General features: G+C 41.0%; 1 protein-coding gene across 2 annotated transcripts in view; it reads left to right on the top strand.

The window, feature by feature from the left end:
• Positions 1-791: 791 nt before the first annotated feature.
• RXFP1 (relaxin family peptide receptor 1) overlaps positions 792-26,040 on the top strand; it is a 40,885-nt gene continuing 15,636 nt past the window's right edge. The window contains exons 1-6 of one of the 2 annotated variants that reach the window (XM_048510094.1): positions 792-1,027; positions 9,109-9,264; positions 13,539-13,637; positions 18,571-18,676; positions 22,327-22,398; positions 25,065-25,136. In XM_048510094.1, coding sequence (XP_048366051.1) covers positions 979-1,027; positions 9,109-9,264; positions 13,539-13,637; positions 18,571-18,676; positions 22,327-22,398; positions 25,065-25,136 — 554 coding nt within the window. In that variant the 5' untranslated portion in view covers positions 792-978. Of the gene's footprint in view, positions 1,028-9,108; positions 9,265-13,538; positions 13,638-18,570; positions 18,677-22,326; positions 22,399-25,064; positions 25,137-26,040 lie in introns of those variants that run through there. The other variant, XM_048510095.1, reaches the window with a different exon arrangement.

The raw sequence follows: 26,040 nt of genomic DNA, 5'->3' as shown, positions 1-26,040 counted from the left end.
GGAAATAAATGTATAGATAGAAATGAATGCCTTAATTATTTTTGCAGCCCCTACATGTTTTGCATGCAGCTTCATCAAGGGGAATCAAATAAAATGAAAAATTAACACCAAGTAATATGTGCTCTGTTAATAAAATATGCTTGATGAGTTTTCATAGGTATAATTTTCAAAATAATTTCTAACATTTTTAATCATGTATCACATGTTTTAATTATTATTTTGTGTTTTTTTTTCATTTTATGAGATTCCCCCTAACGAATCTATATGTGAAACACGTAGGGGTTGCACAAGTTATTAAAGAATTCATTTCCCTCTGCAATCTTCATTTTATTTTCTTTGCTTCTCACCCCCATGTCTGCTCTTAAGGAACTAAAATTCTTGGCAATTTTTTAATCCTTCTATTATGGTCCAAGTGGATGTTTTTGTTACTACAAAATTTTCCATTGTAATCTAAACTGCCCTCAGTAAAAAAAAAAAAGCAAAGAAAATCTCCTTTCTCCTGAAGGTAAACTATTGCTTTACTTAGAATAAGTCCACTGAAGTGAGATCATACTGCCATCTCACTCTCCTCTTAGTGACTTAAAATAAACCCCCCTGTATTGATAAAATATTACAGATGATTCTGATCACAGATGATTTGAATAAGCTATATATTTTCCAATGTGTCCCTCCAAAAATTAGTCTGGCGAAGGACACGAAAAGAAGAATTCAGAGGAAACAAGCAGAGACTGTCCATTTTTGAAAGTTTCCACCAGAACCACCCCTCCTCTTTCCCTCTCTCGTTCAGGGTTGGATAGTGTGTGCATATGCCTCTGTTCGCAGTATGAAAGAGAGAGATTGCAAAGCAGAAAGAGAGAAGAAGAAAGGAACATATCAGAAGCTTCCTATAGACAGCGTTTGACCAGAAATAGAAATTGCTGAGGTTCTGTGTGAAATTTGGGGGACAATAGTAATTTCTTCATTTCACTGCTGTGAGAGATGCCATCTAGCTGTTTATTCTACCTATTCATAGCCATTGGAGCAAATTGTAAGTATGCTTACTGTGACTGAAAGAGGTATATGGCAAACGTTACTAAATGGTTTTTTTAATTAACCTTTGTGATTTAAAAGGGGGGGGAGGACTGTGGCTCTTTGCTGTATTGTGATACACCATCATTTCAAATGTTTCAGAAATGCAAACATTAAGTATATATTTGGCAATTGTTATTATCCATGATGTCAACATACTGCATGTTTTTAATGATGTGTAACTTTATACTCAGAATTCATGAATCCCAGCTGAGCTCTTACAAACAGCCAGAATGTAGAAGAGCTCTGTGCTTTCCTTAAGATGCTAAATATTATTTCACAGTGGTAGCTTTCAATTCATTCTGCTTTCTAGAAGAAGTTTTTGATTGTTTCATTTGAATACTCAAAGAGGTATGTATTTCCAGTTGGTTACAGCTTTCATTGTAGGATCAGTATTATTCCACTGCTAACAGCAATTACAAATTGACTAAGAAGGGAACACAGGTGCCCTTTCCAGCTGGTTGTTTTTGTATGACTTCCATTGACTTCAATAGTCATTAAGGAAGAGTTAAATGTTCTCTTATAGTACAATCCTAAACAGACTTACACTTTTCAAAATCCACTGAAGTAAACTTCTTAGGATTTCATGGCAAGGAACATAAAGTAAATATGTTTCATGGTAAAAGTGTATTTTTTGTTGGGGGAAAAAGATGCATTTTCTTGGGTGTATTTCAACTATAGTTGTAAATATAGTTAAGAAAAATAAAACATAAAAACTGGTCAATGACAAAATCAAGGAATGCAACATTAAATATACCATACAGTGAGTATCCTTGTGCTGTGGTGGCTGCTGCTGCCAAAGCAACATTTTTAAAAAATCTGTACAGCCAATCAAATCTCCATTGGCCAATCAGTGGGCCAAAGTACCACCTGGGACCATGCACTTTCCAAAACTACTTGGCAGGCACCAAGAAAGATAATGATGATGGGCACCATGGCACCCATAGGCACCCCATCAGGGACCCCTGGCCTAGGTTAAGTAAAGGCAAGGTAGAAATAATAGTTGAATAAGCTGAAGTTATCTTGATATAATCACACACAGCTTCAAAATTTCCAAGGAGCACATTGGTCTACTCTACATAGCCCCAAGAAGTTTCTAGTTAAGTTTGTTATGTTTGAATCTCTCAAAACATATATGGTCCATGGTTTGCATTACTTTAGACTGTATTCTATAACAGGGGCTTCTATTCTGTGTATTGAAATAATCCGCTGAATATGGTTTAACATATGCAAGAGAGGGAGCTGTGCTGACATAAATTTGGAAATCAGGAAACATGAGCCCCTTATCTGTCCTGATTTCCCAACATCTTGAAATATCCAAAGACTATTCAAGCAATTGTTTGTCTTCTTTAAGTATTATTTATTTTAAATAAATGCAATTAGTATACCACTTTTGAGTTAAGAGGTCTTCAAAGTAATTGAATCTTCAAGTCTCTTTAGTCTTGGAAGTATATACTGCCTCTGACCATCACTTTGTTCCTTATGCCTCATCAGCTGCTGAAGCCAATCTTTAAAATATTAGGAGTTCTTAAATCTGATTCTTGGGTTAGTCCCATTATTTGTCTGCAGAAGCCACTATTGGCCATCTGTCTTCCCTACTTTCTCATCCCCCATCAGCCATTTTTGACCCCTAGAATGTTTATTCCAGGAGTTGTAGGATTCAGATGAATTAATAAGTATAATGGCTGGGAACTTCAGCAGGAAGATGAAAGTCAATGACACTGTTTCCTGCCTTTTACATGAACAGAATTCAACTGAGGGAAGAAAAGAAGAAGAAGAAGAGTTTGGATTTATATCCCCCCCCCCCTTTCTCTCCTGTAAGGAGACTCAAAGGGGCTTACAAATTACTTGCCCTTTCTCTCCCCACAACAGACACCTTGGCTGATTATGCACAAGGTATTTGCTGTGTGGTGGAGGCAAATGTCAGGCTACAGCAAACTTCTTGTACATATGTATTTCCTCTAGCCCTGCTTTCACTTTTCACTTTCTCCGCAGCAAGCACATTCACTTATAGCATGATTTAAATTTTGCTTTGCTAGCCAGTGGGGACAGCTTTGCCCCAAACTTTTTCCCTCTGCCCATATCCACATCCACCTAGTCTTAGCCCCTGCACTCCCACGCACTGCTTTGCACACTTCCCCCTTGCCCTCCTCCTTGTTGCCAACTACTTCCTGCTTCTTGTCCTACCATATTATTTCATTGCCCATGGCCTCCCCCTGCATATCTTTAGATCTTTAGATTTTTTAAAGAATTAAATAACCATATTTATAGGTTGATAAAGCGATACTAACACTAAAAATGAAAAAAATAAGACTAGTCGATCAGTTCAAGCACCCAATTTGCCCCTGCATTTGATCAACAAATTGCATTTGATCAACAAACTGTCTCCAGCCTCCCTCAGTTATTCACAAGCAATCAGTGATTCCAGACCACCCCCCAAAAAGCCAGTCGTTCTTGACTCTTGGGTTCACAGCACATCTGGAGATGGACTGGGGAGCTTAGCAAACAGCAGTTCATGTTTTCCTTTTGTGGATTTGCAGTTTGCACACTGCTATAACTCCCCTCTCACTTACCTCCTTAAAAGACAATCAGTGTTCGAGCAAAGTGTACAGATGCTGTATTCAAGACTTTTCTTTAATAGTTTGCCTTTTTTATGTTGATATATCAGTCTGCAGTAGATGGATATATTGATAAGATTAAAGAAAAAAATTAAATATTATATTTCAAATTTAAGCATACATGCACAATAGAGAACCCGCAAAACACCCCCCCCCCCCCCGGACACAGGCAAAAAGCCATCTAGTGGGTAATGCCTGCCCCTCTGCAACAGGGGAATGGGTAATAATGCCAAAAATGCCCCGAAACAAAGACTCCCCAGCCAATTCTCTTTGAAATTGAGGGGACCTCGCCATGCATAATTGGCCCTTGTGAGGTAGATGGGACTAAGAAAGTTCTGAAGAACTATGACTAGCCGAAGGTTAGCCAGCAGGAATTTAGGAGTAGGAAAATAAATTTGGTTCACCAGATAAGATTCATGTGAAGGTGTGGGGAATCAAACCCACTTCTCCACCTACTCTTAACCACTACACCACACTGGAAGAAGGGAATGATTTTGCCTCCTTCATGCTCCCCTCCGCAGTCTTTTGACCCACATGGCTATTACTCCACATGGTATACCCCAGCATTATATTTTCCAAGTGTCAGAAATAGGTCCTAGAGAGAGGGGGAAGTTGGGAAAACTACAGGAGCAGCAGTGGCGTAGTGGCTAAGAGCAGGTGCACTCTGATCTGGAGGAACTGAGTTTGATTCCCAGGTCTGCCGCTTGAGTTGTGGAGGCTTATCTGGGGAATTCAGATTAGCCCGTGCACTCCCACACACGCCAGCTGGGTGACCTTGGGGTAGTCACAGCTTCTCAGAGCTCTCTCAGCCCCACCCACCTCACAGGGTGACTGTTGTGAGAGGGGAAGGGCAAGGAGATTGTAAGCCCCTTTGAGTCTCCTGTAGGAGAGAAAGGGGGGATATAAATCCAAACTCCTGTTGTTGTTGTTGTTGTTGTTGTTGTTGTTGTTGTTGTTGTTGTTGTTGTTGTTGTTGTTGTTGTTGTTGTTGTTGTTGTTGTTGTTGTTGTTGTTGTTGTTGTTGTTGTTGTTGTTGTTGTTGTTGTTGTTGTTGTTGTTGTTGTTCTTCTTCTTCTTCTTCTTCTTCTTCTTCTTCTTCTTCTTCTTCTTCTTCTTCCAGTCTAAGATGGTTTCGACAGGACTAACTCTGTATAGGATTGCACTATCAGAGAGATTGTTAATAAAACAGGTTGCTTGTCTTACAGCTCCATCCAAAGGGGGTGGGGGGACCAAAAGGGCTTACCCAAGCGGGGGTGGGTGGGGCAAAAGGGCTTATTCCAGTAGAGGAGACAGATGTGCCTGCAGCCACCCATCCTGCAGTCACTCCGCTGCAGAACCAGGAAGTTCAGGCTCCAGCAGGGCTGTGCTGGTATCCCGCTTGGATGCCAGTGTGGGACGCAGGCTGGGGTGTTCTTTGCAGTGGAGCCGATGATAGGTTGATGGTTGGGTGTGTGGAACCCTGGCCCTCGGACTTACACCACCCTTTTGGTGGCACAAGTCCTGTGTGCTCTATGGGACTTTTTGGTGGCAGGGAGGTATGGGGGCGCTTTTTCCTGCTCCCTTCACCACCAGAAAGCCCTCTTGGAGGCAGTGGGGCAGTGCCACACTGGCACGGTATCCCACCACCTCTGGGTTTGGATGGGGCTGTCCATCTGAAAGATAGAAAGGTGCACATCTGATTGAAAAGACTTTGGTAGTCAAGGCTCTCTCCCAAACTTTTTGGACTTTTTAATGTCTCAGGGACGGTGTGTCATTCAGAATGAAAGTAAAATATTAAAATGAAGGTTTTATACCACGCACAGATTTATAAAATGTGTACCATACAGCTAGAGTCAAGCAATTATAAACTTAGGAAGGACATCAGAAAGGCAGAAAATGATAATATATTTAAATATTAAAATATTACCTAAGTGGTAGTGTTGATAATAACAGTGTGCATCATGGAGGTAGCAAAAATATAAAATGCTCTACTGACTCAATGAAAGTCAGTCATCAAATTCATAACCCTGTCGCACTTCACAGTTTTTCTTGTTGTTCTAGGAATCAAATGAAGGAGAAGAATGATGTTGTAAGTTCCTCTGGGCTCTCATTGTGAGAAAAGCAAGGAATAAATAAATATATAAATAAAACTGTGATTGTCTGTAAGCAGCACCTCTAAAACTTTAAGCAGTCTTCAAGTTATTTATTAGATCTAAAATAGACCAAAGAGTATCTATGAAAGTAGTACAACTTCTGGAATACTGTAGAATGGGAATCAGGTAACTGATAGAAAAGCTTTAGTGTGAAGCCCAAAATATGCTCAAATGCAAATACCTTTGGGCAATAACAGATTATCAGAATGCTGATATTTAAAATGAACAATGATATTTAAAATGTATGGGAAATAGCATTGATAATATTTGGAACAGAAGAAAACCAGATGGGATTAATTAGCTCCACTGTCTAATTTGGTGTGACACTTGGCATGCTTCCTATGAAAAATGTGACCTGATCTGGCAGGATTTCTGGTTCGTTTGATTTGACTGGTGCCCTATCCCTGTTCTCAAGCAGATGGGTCATGTGTGTGTTTTGAATTCTTATGTCCTGCTAAGTGCTTCTAACAGATTTGAATGCACATGAACACACATAGATGCATGCCTTATAATGAATAAGACCACTGGTTTATCAAGGCAGTATTGTCTACTTAGACTGCAGCAGCGATCTGGAATGTTTCACATTGCCTACTGCCTGATTCTTAACTAGAGATTCCAGGTATTGAGCTTGGACCATCTGCATGCCAATCAGATTCTCTACCACTGAGACCCAGCCTCTTCCTACCTTGTAAGTTTCAAAAAACATTTCCTAATTCCTCTTAGACTATCCTCTGCGGTGCTAAATATCCAGTGGTGGGATTCAGCAGGTTCGCGCCACTTCGGCAGAATCGATTGTTAAAATGGTACTTGTAAACAACCAGTTGTTCAATTATTTGAATCCCACCACTGAAAATATCCCTACATTTTTCCTCCGTCTAACTATTCAGTGCTTGAAGGAGGATCGTTTAAATAAGTTGCAGAGACCACATCAATTTCTCTGAGTAGTTGTTGCAAGTCTGGTATTATATAGCTATGTCTAATTCAGACTGGCCAAGTTCTAACATAAGAGTCTGACCATTTCTTCTCCTCATAAGTCCCTCTGTCTATTAAAGGGTTAGATCTCCAAAACTTGACAAGCTGTGAGAAAACCCTGAAGGTGAGAGGGTATTGCTGCATAAAGCAACAATTCTCCTGATTAGTGATCTGCTATCTTGATTTTCCCCTCCCAACATTGGATGTATTTTCACATGACTATAAAGCATTTCTCACGGCCTCTAATAATTCGACGGTGGAAAACTACTGGTGTTTTTTCATGCTTTGATTTTTTGAGAGAAACCAGCTAGGATGAAAGGTCAAGAAAAAACCCTCCTGCCCTCCATTTCTATGGCCATTCAATGTTCATGTTCCATGTCAAGACAATTTTCTTCTTGTCTCCCAGCAACTTTAAATATGGAAGACTAACCTGGCCTATTTTTAACTTTTGCAAAACTTATTTTGAACAGGAAGATCTGCAATATGCCATAAAGAAAATCATTTTGGTTAATGAATGTCCAGGGGCGGCCCGGAGGCCCCTCCCCGGACTTAACGGGGCAGCGGCCCCCTCCTTGGGCTCCTGCCCGACCTTGCCGCCGCAGGCCTTGGCACTGCCGGCGGCATCCTTCCCGGTTCTTCCCTTTCTTCTCCACTCCCCCCACGCTGGTCAACAGGTTAGACTTCTAAAACCACTTCCAACCTTAGGGGAGGGAGAGGAGATGATGGTAGAGGTGCTGTGTCAGTGCGGCAGTATTCAGTGAAGGCACTCGCCCTCTTGCTCCTAAATGGTATGCATAAGTTCAACATGGCGACAGGGCTAACCAGATGGACATGATCCGAAAGTGTACGCATGTAAAATGTCACAAGTGATTAGATCCTAAACTTCATTTTTGTTCATTTTTTGTCAACATCTGAATAAAGGAAAGATTTCTATATGAAAAATAGCATATTAGAAAAAGTTAAAAACATCTGCCCCACAGTGTAGGTGTGAAAGGTGAATTTGGGTGAACTATGTTTGCTAGCTTACCAGTTATAGCTAGATCAGGGACAGCCAGGTGTGTGCCTCACAATTTACTTACAAAGTTTCTATACAGTGAGTAAAATCAAGGATGGTTTCTACATAATATACTTAAAACACAGATTTACATACAGATTTAATTAAAATACAGATTCAGCTGCTGGAAAAAAATCTCCTATTTCTGAACATACAAAACATTTCAAGAATAATTAGGAAGTCAAGATCCCACATCTGTACACTTCTATTAAGAGAACAATCAAGGGATACTGAATTTTAGTTTCTAAGATAATTTAGCTATGCTCCTAAACCAGTAAATCTCTGAATGAAGAAGAGCCTCTGATGTTCCACATGGTCTTGGTGGTTATAAACCATCTTTGGTGACAGTGTTCCATGGTGAATGGGATTTTTTTGGTTAGCTACTTCCCTGGCCAAAAAGATTCTAGTGGTCAAAGGATTCCTGCCATTTGAGAGTGCAATTTTCGTTGAGGATTGGGAAAGCGGTTTGCACCGTTGTTGCACATTGGCCAGTGGCAAAATGAGGTTTCTATATTTTTGTTTCTTCTTCCAGTATTCGGGAATGCCATTGAACTCCATTATTCCCCAGAAAAGAATTTTTCTCAGGGATATATACTCAAAAATACCTTTGCCTTATTAATTTGGTAACCCACCATCCTTTTGGGCAAATCCATTTCCAGCACAATCTATGTGGCTTTTAGGGTAGCGAAGGAAACATTTTTTGGGTGAAGCATCTAAAAAGTGCTGCTTCTGGGGTGAGCATTTTTGGATGACTTATGTCGTTAATGTTGATGAAATGAAGGTAATGCAAAAGAAAACTCAGGCTCAAACTTAGCCTTAGGTTAGGGAATACTGGTCCTAGGAGCTAGAGGAATAAGGTAAGTTTATCAGATAAAAGGAGCCAATCAGTATTGGATAAACATCAAAGAAGTTTCATAATTAATAAAATTTTCTCGCTGCTTGCTAAGAACATTTAACAGGCCAACCAGGTAATATTATACTCATCGTGATAGTTAAGGTGTGACTGAATAATGGAAAGGGAGGATAAGATGAATAATTTGATAACTTGAGTAAATTCCTAAAATGGAGGGTACAATCTCATCAAAGAAGTACAATTATTTCATTCTATCATGCCTATAGCAGCCCTAGTCAAAATTTACTCTCCACAGCTGAAAATAAATGAAGAATTATTTAAACAAGTCAATAAACACAAATGTTGAAAAACTTTGTTTAAATAATGCATAGTATCTTTCTTCCTTCTCATCCCTTCAATCTCTCTTTTTAGCTATACATGCTACTTCTAGAAACCCTGATTTTGGATATGGTGTGATGTGTCCTCTTGGCTATTTCCCTTGTGGGAATATCACTAAGTGTTTGCCTCAGTTTCTACACTGCAATGGACAAGATGACTGTGGGAATCAAGCAGATGAAGAAAACTGTGGTACGTGAACAAAGACCTTGGAACTGCATCATAATTCATATTTTACAAGTGCTATGTTGATAGGCCATTTACTCATGATATTTGATTGGTATGACTGTAAAACCAGTTTATCAGCTTCTTGCTTAAAAGAGTCACAAATGTATTTTCATTCATTTTGATGTATTTTCATTCATTTTGTCTTTATTTAGTGGTATCATTGACTATATAGGCAGGGGCGTGGGGGAGAAAATGGAGCCCGGGGCAAAATGGTGCCCGGGTGCCGGCGCCATTTCCCCCCCTTACCTTTTTCTGCCAATTGGTGATGGGCCAGGCTGGTGGGGCCGAGTCAGGCCTGGCAAGGCGGGACGGGATGAGGGGGCAGGGAGCAGGGGGTGATTTTCTGCCCGTACCAGCACATGCCCAGTGCACAGTGCACCCCATCCCCCTTATAGCTATTCCTCTGTATATACCCTGTTTCCCCTAATATAAGACATCCCTCCAAAATATATCAGTATACAATATTTTAAACCAATGAAACAGAAATTGATATCATGTCTGAAACAGAGGCCCCTTCTGCACATGCAGAATAATGAACTTTTAATCCACTTTCACAATTGTTTGCAAGTGGATTTTGCTATTTCACATAGTAAAATCCAGCTGCACAGTGCATTGAAAGTGGATTGAAAGTGAATTATTCTGCATATGTGCATGGAGCCAGAATTCATCATATTTGTGAATTGTTGTGTTGATTTATGTGGGACTCACTCATGAATAAGGCAATGCCACTGATATTTACAGTTGCCACATACAGAAAAACTCCTTCCAGAAGTACATGGTGTTCAAGTAACCCAGTTCCATGATAGCCATGATTAATCATAGGGTTAGGAGAACACATTTTAAAAAAACAATGCGTCAATTGAAATATAATTTTAAAAACTTGATTATATAGAAGATAATACACTGCACCATATTAAAAAGAACATAGTTATCAGCTGTTACCCATTTTCAAAAGCTGCTATTTTCCGAGTTTAGTCTTTGTTCATCCTTTTTTAGAATACCAAAATCATTGAAAAGATCTATTGCAGATGGCTCAGGGTTATAAACGTTTATAACCTTTTTGCTGGAATGCATGTGTATTTATGTGACTAGAATTGTAAATGATAGCCATAGAAAACTTTTCTCTAGTCAGGAAAAAACCCACACTGAGTATCTTTCACTTTACTGTGGACCTAAATAGATGTCCAGTAAATGGAATCAATAATTTCAGTTTCATTCTTTTTTATTGAGTAGTCTTGCATTTCATCCCAACCTTTACATTTATGCCAGTCTCTTTCATACATTCTAAATGTGTACAGCAAATGAAAATGGCAGCAAGTTCCACCTCAGATTTGTACATGTTCATCGGAAAGATCATATATTCAGTCCTCTCTCTCTCTCTCTCTCTCTCTCTCTCTCTTTGCTGGAATTCTGGCTTTTTAGGGTTCCTACACATGCAGACAGAGCTTTATTCATGTATTCATGCAGTGGCATAGTGGTTAAGAGCAGGTGCACTCTGATCTGGAGGAACTGGGTTTGATTCCACGCTCTGCCGCCTGAGTTGTGGAGGCTTATCTGGGAAATTCAGATTAGCCTGTGCACTCCCACACACACCAGCTGGGTGACCTTGGGCTAGTCACAGTTCTTCTGAGCTCTCTCAGCCCCACCTACCTCACAGGGTGTTTGTTGTGAGGGGGGGAAGGGAAAGGAGCTTGTAAGCCCCTTTGAGTCTCCTCTAGGATATAAATTTAAAAAAGGGTTCTTCAACAAATGTTTATTTTTAAAAGATTGCTAACAGAAACAGAAGTTAAATGATCTATGAAATATAGTAGAGGAGTGATGAAAAATACAGGCTAGAAATGCAATGTGATGAAACAGCAAAGACAACATAAAACCTTTCCCTAGAACAGCTGCCTACCTACAAAAAATAAGCCTATAAAAGAAAAAGAGACATGTCCGTTGTGGCGAAAAAGCTACATTGGCAGATGATATTGACCAGAGGAATACAGAAAGCACAGCACCATGTCGGCGGATAGGGATTCAGGGTCCGGGAGAAATGAGAGGCTGAATGGTTGGAGTCAAACCAGAGAGAAAAAACAAAATCCTCTGAAGTAAGGGTATTGTGGGCATCAATTTATAGCCTTCTGAGCCTGTACAAATCAATGGATTTAGAAGGGTACAGCACCGTTTAGGGTGGTACTTAGAGCTGTGCACAAGAAAATAATTCATTTTAATTCCATACCATAATTTATGAAAGGGAAATGTATGAAAGGGGACAGTGGATCCGTTTTAAAAATTCTTGGAAATTTTGTCATACTGTGAAGATTTGCTAAATTCCATTTCAGTTGTCATTAAGATCAGATGGAGCATCAGCCCAGTGTTTCCATTGGCAGAAAAAGGCAGATTCTCCTGAGCATTTGTTTTTTCTACAGATCATAGCAACACAGCTGAGTCTACCTTTTCTTTTAAAGTTTCAAGTTCCACAAGTTTCAAGTCTCAAATATTGTGTGTTGTGGCTTACACTGTTAAGGTTATTACAAGTGCTGTGAAATCTTAAGAACAGTATACAGAGGCAGCAGCTGTTTGAATTACCAGTGCTGGGAGGCAGCATCAGGGGAAGGTCTTGACTTCTTTGCCAAGATTTGTCTGCCCCTCCAGGGCAACTGGTTGACTGCTGAGTGGACATAATGTACCATTGATCTGATCCAGCAGGGCTCTTCTTATGTTCTTGAAAGGAGAAGATAATCCAGTATGCTAATTATTTATAATATGCCATTAAAGGTTTTTGATTTGATTTGATTTGATTTGAGAAGATAATCCTGCATAAAATTATGATTCTTGGATTCAATTCAGCGAAATTTCAAAATTAAAATGTATACTAAATCTAACATGTATCACCACTAAATCAGGTTAACATTCCATTACCATGCATGAAAGGGAGGAAGCATCCTTTTACCTCTTTGATAGATCATGGGAAAATATTACCTCCTCCACAAAAGTCTGTTCATAATATTAGCAAGGGTTTGCAGTTACATTATCTTATATTCTAATAGCCAGGTCTGCCAAATTTTTAGGTACATAAATTTTTGGGTGCATAAATCCAGTGACTAGTGCTTAGAATCCATAAGACAGATCTTTACACAAAGCTAAAAAGGGCCCCAGGATTGTAGAAAAATGTAAAATCTTGTTACATGAGTGCCTGTGTAACAAACTGAGTCCACACAATAGAATCTTCATGAAAGCAGAAAGATCTTTATTAATATGGCTAGATTGGTCATAGTTCTTGAGAGAACTGAATATCAAAAGTACAGACAGAGATCAAGAGAACTTTGGTCCAGCCTCCTCCGAAACTCTCACATACAGGCAAGGCCAGACCAGTCTGGAAATAGTGCCAAGCAAGAGATAGCACAACTGCAATAGCACAAGCAAGAGATAGCACAACTGCAACAGCAAAGCAGGTGCTAGAAAAACTGTCACATTCCAATCCCCTCTTTACAGCCTGTAACTTTAAGCAATAGATTCCCTCAATGGCTGTTGCTACATAGCAACAGTTCTCTCCCTAAAAGCAAGGGGAGTGGCAAATTTCTGATTCTGGGCTTTTGAGGGTGGGCACCTAAGCTAGGTGCTCCAGGTTGGGAAATTTCTGGAGATTTTGTGGTGGAGTCTGAGAAGTACAGGGTTGGGGAGGGGAGAAACATCAGCTGAATATGATAGAGTCTACCCTCCAAAGCAGTTATTTTATCTGAGGGACAGATTTCTGTAGTCTGGAGTTCAGTTTTAATTCTGGGAGATCTTCAGGTCCCATGAGGAGATTAGCAATCCTAGGACTGCAAGCAACTTCTGAGCGACTTGGTACCACTCAATTGGCATGACTCAACTAGATCTGGTTGCTTGCTACTGCAACAGAAGCCACCCTATGAAAGCTAGTGTGGTGGACTTCCTAGAGGCACCTGTTTGGCTACTGTGTGAACAGACTGCTGGACTTGAAGGGCCTTGGTCTGATTTAGCATGGCTTTTCCTTTGTTCTTATGTTCTTGTGCACGTCATGCACATATCAGTCCTGTTCATGAGGATCCTTAATTCATTAAATTTTGTCTTCGTGCCCCATTATTTTGGAATAACCTTTTTATTAACATCCTGGGTTTGAAAGTCCGCATTTGTTTATCTTTTACCTCTTAAAATACCTAGTATGCTTTAGATGGTTTTATAAATACAGAATAACAATGATTGTAACATTTCTGCCATATCATTATTATTAGGTGATAACAATGGATGGTCTCAGCAGCTGGATAAATATTTTGCAGTTTACAATGAAAGGATGTCTCAATATGCCTTTGAACTGAAAACCTACGAATGTTGTAAGTAGCACACACAATAAGATGCCAGAATGTTTACATATAGAAGATGAATAGAAATGTACCTGCTCAACTAAGGTTTGAATCCTGAGTCTGATTGGAAAGCTTGTTGGGTCAGTCTCATAGTCTTGGAGAACAGAACAATATGAGCTGCTTTGGGCTCTCAGAAAGGAGAAAGATCAGGTATAAATGAAGTAACTCTAAATAAACATAATTCTAAATAAACATCATTTATGGCAGATAAGATCCAGCTCTTGTGTCATTTCGTGGTTTTGAGTATCTCTTTAGCTTTAAGCCTAACCATCTTCTTATGAAAGGCTGAACTAGGATTCCCTTGCAGAACTTGATAGCTAAACATTCTTTTCGTAAGTAATTTTTAACTGTATTATAATTTTTCTCTCATTGTCAGGATAGAAGAAGAGAACATGTATGTTGTACTGAGTGCCTTGAAAGAAGGCCAGGTTAGAAATATATATTGTACAGAAAGGATGGGCAAGGATTAGGAAAAAATCTCATAAACCATATCTGCTTCAGTTATAGTTCTACAAGATGTTGAGCAAGGATAAGAACATAAGAACATAAGAACAAGCCAGCTGGATCAGACCAGAGTCCATCTAGTCCAGCTCTCTGCTACTCGCAGTGGCCCACCAGGTGCCTTTGGGAGTTCACATGTAGGATGTGAAAGCAATGGCCTTCTGCGGCTGTTGCTCCCGATCACCTGGACTGTTAAGGCATTTGCAATCTCAGATCAAAGAGGATCAAGATTGGTAGCCATAAATCGACTTCTCCTCCATAAATCTGTCCAAGCCCCTTTTAAAGCTATCCAGGTTAGTGGCCATCACCACCTCCTGTGGCAGCATATTCCAAACACCAATCACACGTTGCGTGAAGAAGTGTTTCCTTTTATTAGTTCTAATTCTTCCCCCCAGCATTTTCAATGAATGCCCCCTGGTTCTAGTATTGTGAAAAAGAGAGAAAAATTTATCTCTGTCAACATTTTCTACCCCATGCATAATTTTATAGACTTCAATCATATCCCCCCTCAGACGTCTCCTCTCCAAACTAAAGAGTCCCAAACTCTGCAGCCTTTCCTCATAAGGAAGGTGCTCCAGTCCCTCAATCATCCTCGTTGCCCTTCTCTGCACTTTTTCTATCTCTTCAATATCCTTTTTGAGATGTGTCGACCAGAACTGAACACAGTACTCCAAGTGCGGTCGCACCACGGCTTTATATAAGGGCATGACAATCTTTGCAGTTTTATTCTCAGTTCCTTTCCTAATTATCCCCAGCATAGAGTTTGCCTTTTTCACAGCTGCCATACATTGAGTTGACATTCCCATGGAACTATCAACTAAGACGCCCAATCCCTTTCCTGGTCTGTGACTGATAGCACTGACCCCTGTAGCGTGTATGTGAAGTTTGGATTTTTTGCCCCTATGTGCATCACTTTGCATTTTGCTACATTGAACTGCATTTGCCATTTCTTAGCCCACTCACCTAATTTATCAAGGTCGGCTTGGAGCTCCGGGCAGTGCTTGGTGGTGCTCAGCACCCTACATAATTTGGTATCATCTGCAAACTTGGCCACCACGCTACCCACCCCTACTTCCAGGTCATTTATGAATAGGTTAAAGAGCACTGGTCCCAAAACGGATCCTTGGGGGACACCACTCCTGACATCTCTCCATTGTGAGAATTTCCCATTTACACCCACTCTTTGCTTCCTGTTTCTCAACCAGTTTTAATCCATAGGAGGACTTCCCCTCTTATTCCTTCATTGCTGAGTTTTCTCAATAGTCTCTGGTGAGGAACTTTGTCAAAAGCCTTTTGGAAATCCAAGTAGACAATGTCCACTGGTTCCCCCCTTATCCACATGCCTGTTTACATCCTCAAAGAACTCTAGTAAGTTTGTAAGACAGGATTTGCCTCTGCAAAAGCCATGCTGACTCTTTCTCAGCAGGTCTTGCTTTTGTACATGTTTTATAATTTTATCTTTAATGACAGATTCTACTAATTTACCAGGAACAGATGTCAAACTGACTGGCCTGTAATTTTCCGGGTCCCCTCTAGTTCCTTTCTTAAAGATTGGTGTGACATTGGCCATCTTCCAGTCTTCAGGGATGGAGCCTGATTTCAAGGATAAGTTGCATATTAAAGTGAGAAGATCAGCAATTTCATGCTTGAGCTCTTTAAGAACTCTTGGGTGAATGCAATCTGGGCCAGGGGATTTGGTAGCATTTAGTTTATCAATGGCTGCCAGAACTTCTTCCTTGTCTACCACTATCTTCGTTAGTTCCTCGGATTAAGCCTCCTAAGAGGCTTGGTTCAGGTGCAGCACGTTCCCTCCCCTCCTCTTGGGTGCAGACAGATGCAAAGCATTCACGCCGCTTTTCTCCAACCTCCCTGTCCTCTCCTAGCACACCCTTTGTTCCTTTGTCACCTCACGGGCCTACCGCGTCCCTTGCTGGCTTCCTGCTTTTGATGTACTTGAAGAACTGTTTGTTGCTAGTCTTGATGTTCACAGCCATGTGTTCCTCATAATCCTTTTTTGCCTCCCTTACAGCTAACTTGCTTCTCTTTTGCCACCATTTGTGTTCTGTCTGGTATTCTTCATCAGTTAAGTTGGACTTCCATTTTCTAAAAGACATCTTTTTTTTCCTAATAATTTCCTCAACGTCCCTTGTTAACCATGGTGGCTTTCTTTTGGACTGGGCGCTGCCTTTCCTAACCTGTGGAACACATTCCAGCTGAGCTTTTAAGACTGTGTTTTTAAATAACCTCCAAGCATCTTGGACATTTTTGACTATCTTGATTTTCCCTTTCAGCTTCCTGCGCACTATCCCCTCATCTTTGAGAAATTTCCCTTTCTGAAGGCAAATTTAACTACATTAGTAGTTGTCACTTGTTCTCATGCAGAGATACTGAATCTGACCGCATTGTGGTCGCTGTTCCCTATCGGCTCAACAACACTGACTTCCCGCACCAGGTCCTGGAGTCCCACATAGAATTAGATCTAGGATCACATCTGCTGGTTGGTTCTACAACCATCTGCTCTAAGCCACAGTCATTTAGCATATCCAGGAATGTTCTCTCCTTACTATGACCTGAACATGCATTTTTCCAGTTTATATGGGGATAGTTAAAATCGCCCATTACCCCGACATTTTTGCTTTTGTTGGCCTCTCTAATTTCTTTTTCCATCTAGAATCCTCTTGTGCGCTTTGGTCAGGGGGACGATAATATATTCCTAATGTTAAACTATGCTTCACCCCTGGTATTGATATCCACAGTGCTTCTGTAGAGGAATCAGCTCCCCTGCATTGTCTATTTTATGTGACACTATGCTCTCTTTGATGTAGCGCCCTGTCCTATCCTTCCTGTAGAGCCTGTAACCTGGGATAACAGCATCCCACTGGTTCTCCTCATTCCACCATGTCTCTGTGATGCCCACTATATCAATGTCCTCCTTCAAAACTCTGTACTCCAGCTCCCCATTTTAGGTCGAACGCTTCTACTATTAGCATAGAGACACTTGTATACTCTGTCTCTGTCCCTAACCTGGGATTTATGTGTTTTGCCCTCTAGCCTTTTGTAGACACTATCACTTATCATATTGCTGTGCTCCTCACTTGTATGTGGTTGATTTAGAAAAACCTCCTTCTCTGTCTGCATCCCCATGGACTCTGTATTCCCAACCGAAGTCACCTCAGCTCCTGTCGGCTTTCCCCCAGGGATCAGTTTAAAAGCTGTTCTGCCACCTTTTTAATGTTGAGCGCCAGCAGCCTGGTTCCTCTTTGGTTAAGATGAGGCCGTCCCTTTTGTACAGGCCTGCCTTATCCCAAAAGGTTCCCCAGTTCCTGACAAATCTGAAACCCTCTGCCTTGCACCACCTTCTCATCCACGCATTGAGACCCTGTATCTCCGCTTGCCTAGCTCAAGCCCTTGGCGTGGAGCGGAGTAGCATTTCAGAGAATGCCACTTTGGGGGTCCTGGGTCTTAACCTTTTTCCTAGCAGCCTAAATTTAGCTTCCAGAACCTCCCGGCTACATTTCCCAATGTCATTGGTACCAATGTGGACCACAACTGCTGACTCCACCCCAGCACTGTCTAACAGCCTATCTAGACGAAGCGTGACATCCGCAACCTTCGCACCAGGCAGGCAAGTCACCATGCGCTCATCACGCCTGTCACAAACCCAACCCTCTCTACACCAGATGATCGAATCACCCACTACAAGGAGCCCCCCACCTCCCCGAGGGGTATCCTCAGTGCGAGAGGATATCTGACCACTAGCTAAGGAAGGGGTCCCATCTAAGGGAACATCTTCCCCCACCTCAGACTGGCACCCTCTGTCACCCAGACTCTCATTCTCCATGACATCTGAAGAGATGTCACCTTGGGAGTGGGACCCGGCTGCTAGGTCCCTGAAAGCCTTGTTTGTTGCCCTCTCTGCCTCTCTCAGCTTCTCCAGGTCTGCCACCTTGGCTTCAAGAGAACGGACACGTTCCTTGAGTGCCAGGAGCTCATTGCAGCGAGGGCACACCCACGACTTCTGTCCTAGTGGCAGATAGTCATACATGTGACACTCAGTGCAAAACACTGGAAAGCCCCCATCCCCCTGCTGGCTTCCTGCCTTCATATCTGATTTTGTTTAGATATTTAAGGCTATAAATATGTTTCCACTAGCTTCCAGAACCTCCCGGCTACATTTCCCAATGTCATTGGTACCAATGTGGACCACAACTGCTGACTCCACCCCAGCACTGTCTAACAGCCTATCTAACAGCCTAAGGATATAAATATGTTTCCAATAGGTATCTTGCTGTGTAATGAAGTGTGACTTTATTCTAATTGATGCTTTTATTCTATATTTTCTTCTTGTCTTTCCACATTATCACTCCAATACTACTACATCTGTGATATTGTCTTCATCCAGTGGTTGATTCTGTTCCAACAGAATGTCTCTGCCGAGGACTAGAGCTTGATTGTGATGATGCCAATTTGAGTGCAATCCCTTCAGTTTCTTCAAATATTACTATGATGTAAGTAAAGAAGAAGCAATGTCTGGGTATACTTTTAAACCTCTTTTCTCCAGGCTACAGTGTTAAAAGCCAATGAATCTGCAGTCCCTAATCATTTGCCTGGGACCCTTTTGACCTTCATACCACATGACAGAATTATTCAGAATGAAATACAAGTTTGGTATTTGGTGTGTAGGTGCTCCTCTCTCTTCAAGCAGCTCCATTAAGCATTCTGGGAATCAACCTGAAAGTCGACATTAGTAGAGGGCTGGATTGTACCTGCTTTTCCAGGGGACCCATTGACCACAAAAAAGGCTGTGCTGAAAACCATGAAACAAGCATGAACAAATGCCACGTAGGATGTGGGAACATAACAAGAAAGGGAACTGAATGAAAAAGCTGACAGAACCCTATAAGTCAAGGCTTCTGTCACCCAAGACTTCTTGTTCACTGCTAATGGTTAACTAGCATGTGCTATTTTGAAAAAGGACATCTGTTGGGGAAAGTGGCAATGGCATGCAAGGTGTTAGCTGCAGTCCAAGGTCTGCCTGGTGAATTCTTGTGTCAGGTGATTGTGCATTCCATGCCATTGGCCCAGCTGCCTCCTTCCCCCCCCCGCCCAGCTTTAGCTCACCCCAGCTCCTTGCCATCCTGCAGCTGTCCCATTTCAACTTCACAGCCATTACTTCATTCTCCTTTCTTGCTGCTCCACCAGGGGGTGCTCACTCCTGCAATGAGATGACACACTAGTTACAGGCGCAAGAATTGGGCTGGAGGGGCCATTGTCCTCACCAACATGGGGGTAACCCAGTTGTGGTGATCATCTGTTTCTGACCTTAGTCCGCCCCACACACCTCCATGCAACATGGCCCTGTTGGCCTTCCTTTCCCCAGGGAAAACGCTCCATGCATAATAGGTCTTGGAAAGGTGCAACTGTACTTAGCATTGTGTTACAAGTTTCCTGATTTAGAGAAGACACATTTCATTTAATTAAGCTCCTTTGCTTGTAGTGTAAGACATATTGTGGGGAACCTGTTGCCATCATATAATATATTAAGTTGGTTCTTGGAGTAAATCCATTTCTGAATTCTTTGCCCAAACAATTTGGTATATTGTGAGGCCCTCTAGGGTTCGTGCAGAGGCGTAGCTACCATGGGGACATCCGGGGACATGTGCCCCGGGCGCCACCTTGTGGTGGGCGCAAAAATTGCAGGTTCGTTTGTGGCTTTTTCTATTTTTCAGGTTTTGTTTCATTTCTGGCCTGCAGGGGGCGCAGTTTTTAGGCTAGCGGCACCAAAACTTCAGGCTATTGTCAGGTGACTCTCCTGATGATACCAGCCAAATCTGGTGAAGTTTGGTTCAGGGGGTCCAAAGTTATGGACCCCAAAAATGGGTGACCCCATACTCCATTGTTTCCAATGGGAGCTAATAGTGAATGGGGCTACCATTTTGAGGGTCCATAACTTTGGACCCCCTGAATCAAACTTCACTAAACCTGGGTGGTTTCATCCAGAGAGTCTCCTGCTGATACCACCCAGGTTTGGTGAAGGTTGGTTCAGGGGTCCAAAGTTATGGACCCCCAAAAGGGGTGCCCCCATCCCCATTGTTTCCAATGGGAGCTAATGGTAAATAGGGCTTAACTTTTGAGGGTCCATAACTTTGGGCCTCATGAACCAACTTCAATACACTGGGTGGTTTCATCAGGAGAGTCTCCTGAAGATAGCCTAAAAGTTTGGTACTGTTAGCTTAAACATTGCTCCCTGACAGGCACCCTCAAATTTTCCCCAGGTTCTCTCTTTGGAGTGGATTTAAAGGGAGAATCTTGGCTCCCCTAGATTAAAACCATTGAAAGTATTGTTGAAGGCTTTCAAAACCAGATTGAACTGGTTGTTGTGGGTTTTACAGACTGTGTGGCCGTGGTCTGGTATATCTTGTTCCTAATGTTTCACCTGCATCTGTGGCTGGCATCTTCAGAGGTGTATCACAAAGACAAGTCTGTTATAAGAGAAGGCTGGACACAGTGTATAATAGACTTCTCTCTGTGATGCACCTTTGAAAATACCAGCCACAGATGCAGGTGAAACATTAGGAACAAGATATACCAGACCACGGCCACGCAGCCCAGAAAACCCACAATAATCAACTTTGAAAATGATGCTGTTTGGGGTGGGGAATCTACCCTGAAACAGCATCACTTTCAATGTTGTTTAAACTAGGGAGCCCAGAGTATCCCCTTAAGGTGGATTTAAAAGGAGAATCTGGGCTCTGTAGTTTAAACAACATTAAAAGTGATGCTGTTTCAGGGTGGATTCCCCACCTTCAAAAAAATAACATCACTTTCAGTGTTGTTTAAACTAGGGAGCCCTGGGTGTGTTCAGATTTGTGTGTTGGGGCATGTTCTATAATGCGATGGTGACTTTGAGATGACCTGGTGCAAAAAATGTTGTTTGTTCGTGGTGGGGGGAGGGACGCTGCCCGTATGAGGGGGGGGCGCAAAACTCAGATTTTGCCCCGGGCTCCATTTACCCTAGCTACACCCCTGGGTTCGTGTTGGTTAAATGCAGGAAAATTAAAGTAGGTTTGTTTCCTGTGATCATGTTTATTTCATTGATTCCTTGAATGAAGCTGTTAATGTTAAGCAGCACTTAGATTTAAAAAGGAGACTCTTCTCAATGTCTTTCAATACATTTGAAGTTTTTATTGTACTGCAGTTTGCATTGTATTTTCTGCAAGATTAGAAAAAATGTTTTCCAAAATATGAGGGTTTTTTTTTTAACTTTGTGCATTGTCTGAGGTGATTCCATTGATTTAAAACAGCATCTGAAGTGGGCCTATGGTAGACAACAGTTGGTCAGATAATCATTCTCATTTAGTTTTTAAATGAAATAAAATAAAGTTTTTTTTTAAAAAAAAAGTTAAACCCATCGCTAGAATGGACTGGTTAAATGAATGCCAGCTCAGTATCAGGATGAGGCGTGGGCAGAGAAGTGTTGATACTTTGCCTATCTTTTCCCCTCTGTAGTGCTGCCTACATTCTCTCCTGGTTCAGCAAAACATCGTGGCTAATGCTAGTTATCAGGCATGGCTGGGATTGCATCTGTTGGGGGAAAAATAACCAATAGAACAAATAATGAAATGACATAAACATGAGCACAAAACATGCCAACTTTCTTTGTGTTACCTCTTGCATACTTCTCACACGCAGAAATTTAGCAGGAGAGATTTTTCCTGGCTAGGAAAGTGATGAAGGGATTTTCCTGCTTCATTTGTATACACCCAGCCTCAGTTCCAAGACAAGAGTAGGAACAATTTTTAAAAGCTGGCCACTCTGATATATATCATGGTGGAAATTGCAGTCAAGACACTGCTGACTGATGGAAACCTTGTGAATTTTCAAAGCAAGAATCAGACAGAAGTAGTTTGCCAGTGCCTTCCTCTGTATAGTAAACCTGTACTTCCTTGGTGGTCAAGCATGCTTATCTTCCAAGATTTGATGAGATCAGGCCATCCAAGTCAGGGCCTGACATGGATACCCACTTTAAATGATCTTTATAGAATAATTTAGAAGTGTACCAACTGTACTTGTTACCACCAGAGTGAAAGTTAGGTCTGCTATAGTGGGAAGTGGCATGGTGAGCAAGTTTACCCCGTAAACTTTTTATTTATTACAGGTCCCTGAAAAGAAATCTTCTGAAAAAGCTTGCTGACAACTGTTTCAAGAAATATCAGGATCTTAAAAAATTGTAAGACAACGTTTTAACTTCAGATTGTTGCAAAGTCATTTTTTTTGTGGCACAGTGATTGAGAAAAAAGATCACATGAAACATTTTTTGCATAACTGGAAATATGATTTATTTCATTGTCTGATTCTACTGGTATAAACTAGTTTGTTTTCTTCTGGACAATTGCCCCCCTGTGGGAGGCAAGCTGAGAGGTGCAAACTCTATCAGGTGTTAGCAATCTCTTGAATTGATAGTGTGAGCTCAGATTAACGCTATGATTCCATCACTATTTAATGATAGCTGAAATTGACAGGATATATTTGTCAAGATCTGGTGACAAAAGTCCTTTTGTATGCCTTAAGTTCCCCAAAAACTCTTTAAGCTGGTTACATTGGTTTTAATCTATTGTATTTGTACCCTCATATTTTTTCCAATATTTCTCAGGCCTTTTCTATATACAGTACTTACCCAATTTTGAAGGTGTTTTCAATCCCATTGTTTACCTCAATGTTTGCTCCCTCCTTGAAACATTTTCTGACTGCTGTAATTTTTAAAAACCTTTCCCACCCATGCGCTGCAGCAGTGCTACATAGATTAACTGATTCGATGTTCCGTAAAAATGGGGGGGGGGGAGTAGAGAGACACATGAAAATGAGAAAAATTAAGAGAGAAAAAGAAGAGTGAAGTTAGGAATCCCCCCCCCCCAAATAAAATGGTGGAGCAAGCAGTGAAGGGATGATTTGCCAACTGCGCAGGGGGAGTGGAAAGCAATCTGTGATTTTAGTGGGAAAGAAATAACATTTCAATGTGACTGTTCTGTGAGGGAAGCTGGCTTAGAATCATTTCAGACAGAAACATTGCCATAAAAGAATTTTCAGAAACAATGGCAAAAAATGTGGATGAAAACATTTCCACAACCAAGAGGGAGGTGGGAAACAGTACAGAACTCCTCGGAGGAAATGTTTCATTATCATCCTGGAAATGTGGTAAATGGCTTGTGCAGAAAAGGCCTCAGATTTCAGTAATGGAGCCCCATGGCACAGAGTGGTAAGCCATAATATTGTAGTTAAAGCGCTTCTCATGACCTGAATTTGATCCCAACAGAAGTTGGTGTCAGATAGCTGGCTCAAGGTTGACACAGCCTTCCATCCTTCCAAAGTCAATTAAATGAGTACCCAGTTTGGTGGGGTAAAATGTAGATGGTGTAAAGAAAAGTTTGCTTAGTATATATTGTGATGTGATGTCGCTGGATCAGTAATGACCCAGTGCTTGCACGGGGGACTACTTTTATCTTAATTTCTAGTAAACTAATCCCTTAATATCTATCACATTATCGGGAAGCAGGAAAACTGCATGGTATACTGGGCAGAGTGTTGGACTCAGGAGACTTGAGTTCTCATCCTCACTCAGCTGTATTTACTGGGTGATCTTAGGCAGGTCACTTTGTCCTAATTTACATTACAGGATTGTGAAGATAAAATATGTGCCATAGTCAACTCTTTAGATGAAGGGCAAAATAGAATACAATAGACAGACAAATAAAACAAGGGGGAAATAACAATTATATCTAGAAAGGCAATTAGCAAATTACAGATGGTTAAGTGGTTTTTTTAACTTCTAAGTTCCTAAGAACACGAGGGGTGCTTTGCTGAATCACGACAGTGAACAGAACGACTCACAAAATATGTGTCTGAAGAGACAACATTCAATCAGAACAGTTAGCTGATCTTCCCATCAAGTACAATTTCCCAGCTCATGTTTATTCTCTGAGACTGGATCTGTCACTGCTAGGCTGGGACAAAATTGTTGCTTGGACATGCTGTGGGAGGACACAGACAACAGCTCATCCTCGGACATAGTCTTTCTTTTTCTTAGTAGAAAGAGAAAAAAGTTTTGCATAGTGGAAAGCACTCATCATCACAGAAATTAAGGGAAAATAGAGGCATTGGCCCACACTCAGCCCCCAGCAGTGACAACTTGCCAGTCTGGCGGACTGAGAATAGTAGGAGAGAAAAGCAGACTTGCCACACATACCCAAGCAAGCAAATACATACTTATGAGATGCAGCACACATTAAAGATCATATCTTGCCATGTTACTGTACTATTGATTCAGGATCTGAAATCTCCCAGATATTGTATTTTTAAAAGTATTTTAGCCCTGACTGGGGTTGACAGTTGCCAACAGACCTGGAACGGTTTAATGTGGAAAGGTGCAGCTCTACATGGCATGTAGGTAAATACCATAAGGTAGTAAATAACATCCCCTTAGCTCTTCTTTTCCACTAGATGTCATCTAGTGCAGATGTTTTTATATTTTGCAGCACCCTCTTCTGGTCACAAGTTTACATGCAGCTAATTTCACAGGAAAAGGAGGTCATTTCATATACCTAAAATTTTGAATTACAGAATGCAGTAATTTTATTTGCCTTGATCTTAAACTTAACCCTTAACCAGCCTCTAATATTCTATGAGCAGGGCTTGACTTTTAACGTAGTCTTGAAAGCATCCCTTAAATGCTGTATTAAAGTGCACTGTTTTGGTCAGAGATATAATCAATGTAACCCTAAGTAGAGCTACACCATTCTAAATCCACGAAAAGTTTAGAAGGCTTTAACTTCATTTAAGATTGCCCCATCATTCATTACTATTGTCAACATGTTTATTTGAATATTTTTATTTCCACAGGTATCTTCAAGATAATGAAATAAGTTTTGTGTCAGGATATGCTTTCAGAGGTCTTTACAATCTGACAAAGCTGTAGGTATCTCCTCTGCAGTTATACAATAGAACCTATCAATATTTTAAATACTTTAAAATTATTTTAAAAATAGCTTTGGAGCAGAAACTATCATCCATACATAAATAGAAAGTGTTGTTAATGAGTCCGTTGTTAATGGAAGTCTCCAAGGCCACGCAGCTAAGCTACCTCTACAAACCAACCACCAAAGCACGATGAGTCAGGTTAGGAGCAGGTGGACTCTAATATGGAGAAATGTGTTTGATTCCCCATTCCCCTGTGTGAGCAGCACAGTCTTATCTGGTGAACTGGATTTTCCCCCTACTCCTATATTCCTGCTGGGTGACCTTGGGCTGGTCAATCATAAACAGCAAATCCCCTGTCTGGCTCTAATACAGAATTAAAAACTCCATTTTAATATAAACATTTTAAAATACATCAATGAACATATAATTTATATTTCTATTTATATGTTCATTGATGTATTTTAAAATGTTTATATTAAAATGGAGTTTTTAATTCTGTATTAGAGCCAGACAGGGGATTTGCTGTTTATGATTGACATTTATACTGTCTCAGGCTTTGTTTTGTATTACATTGACCTTGGGCTGGTCATAGTTCTTTGGAAGTTTCTCAACCCCACATACCTCACAAGGTGTCTGTTATGAGGAGATGAAAGGAAAGGAGTTTGTAAGCCCCTTTGAGTCTTCTTACAGGAAAGGAAAAGAGGGTATAAATCCAAATTATGAGGATGAGGATGAGGATGAGGATGATGTTTAGGGTCATTACAAAACATCCTTAAATGTGGTATAATGACCTGCAATATTACCCTAAGCAAAATTATATTCTTCTGAGGTAAATAAGGCGGTTTCTGCACATGCAGGCTTGTGGGTTTGCATCGGCATGATTGATGCCGATGCAAGC

Source organism: Sphaerodactylus townsendi, linkage group LG10 (assembly GCF_021028975.2).
Source record: "Sphaerodactylus townsendi isolate TG3544 linkage group LG10, MPM_Stown_v2.3, whole genome shotgun sequence".
Taxonomy (NCBI): Eukaryota; Metazoa; Chordata; class Lepidosauria; order Squamata; family Sphaerodactylidae; genus Sphaerodactylus; species Sphaerodactylus townsendi.
Note: the sequence above shows the minus strand (reverse complement) of the source record. Positions and strands in the feature narration are given on the sequence as shown.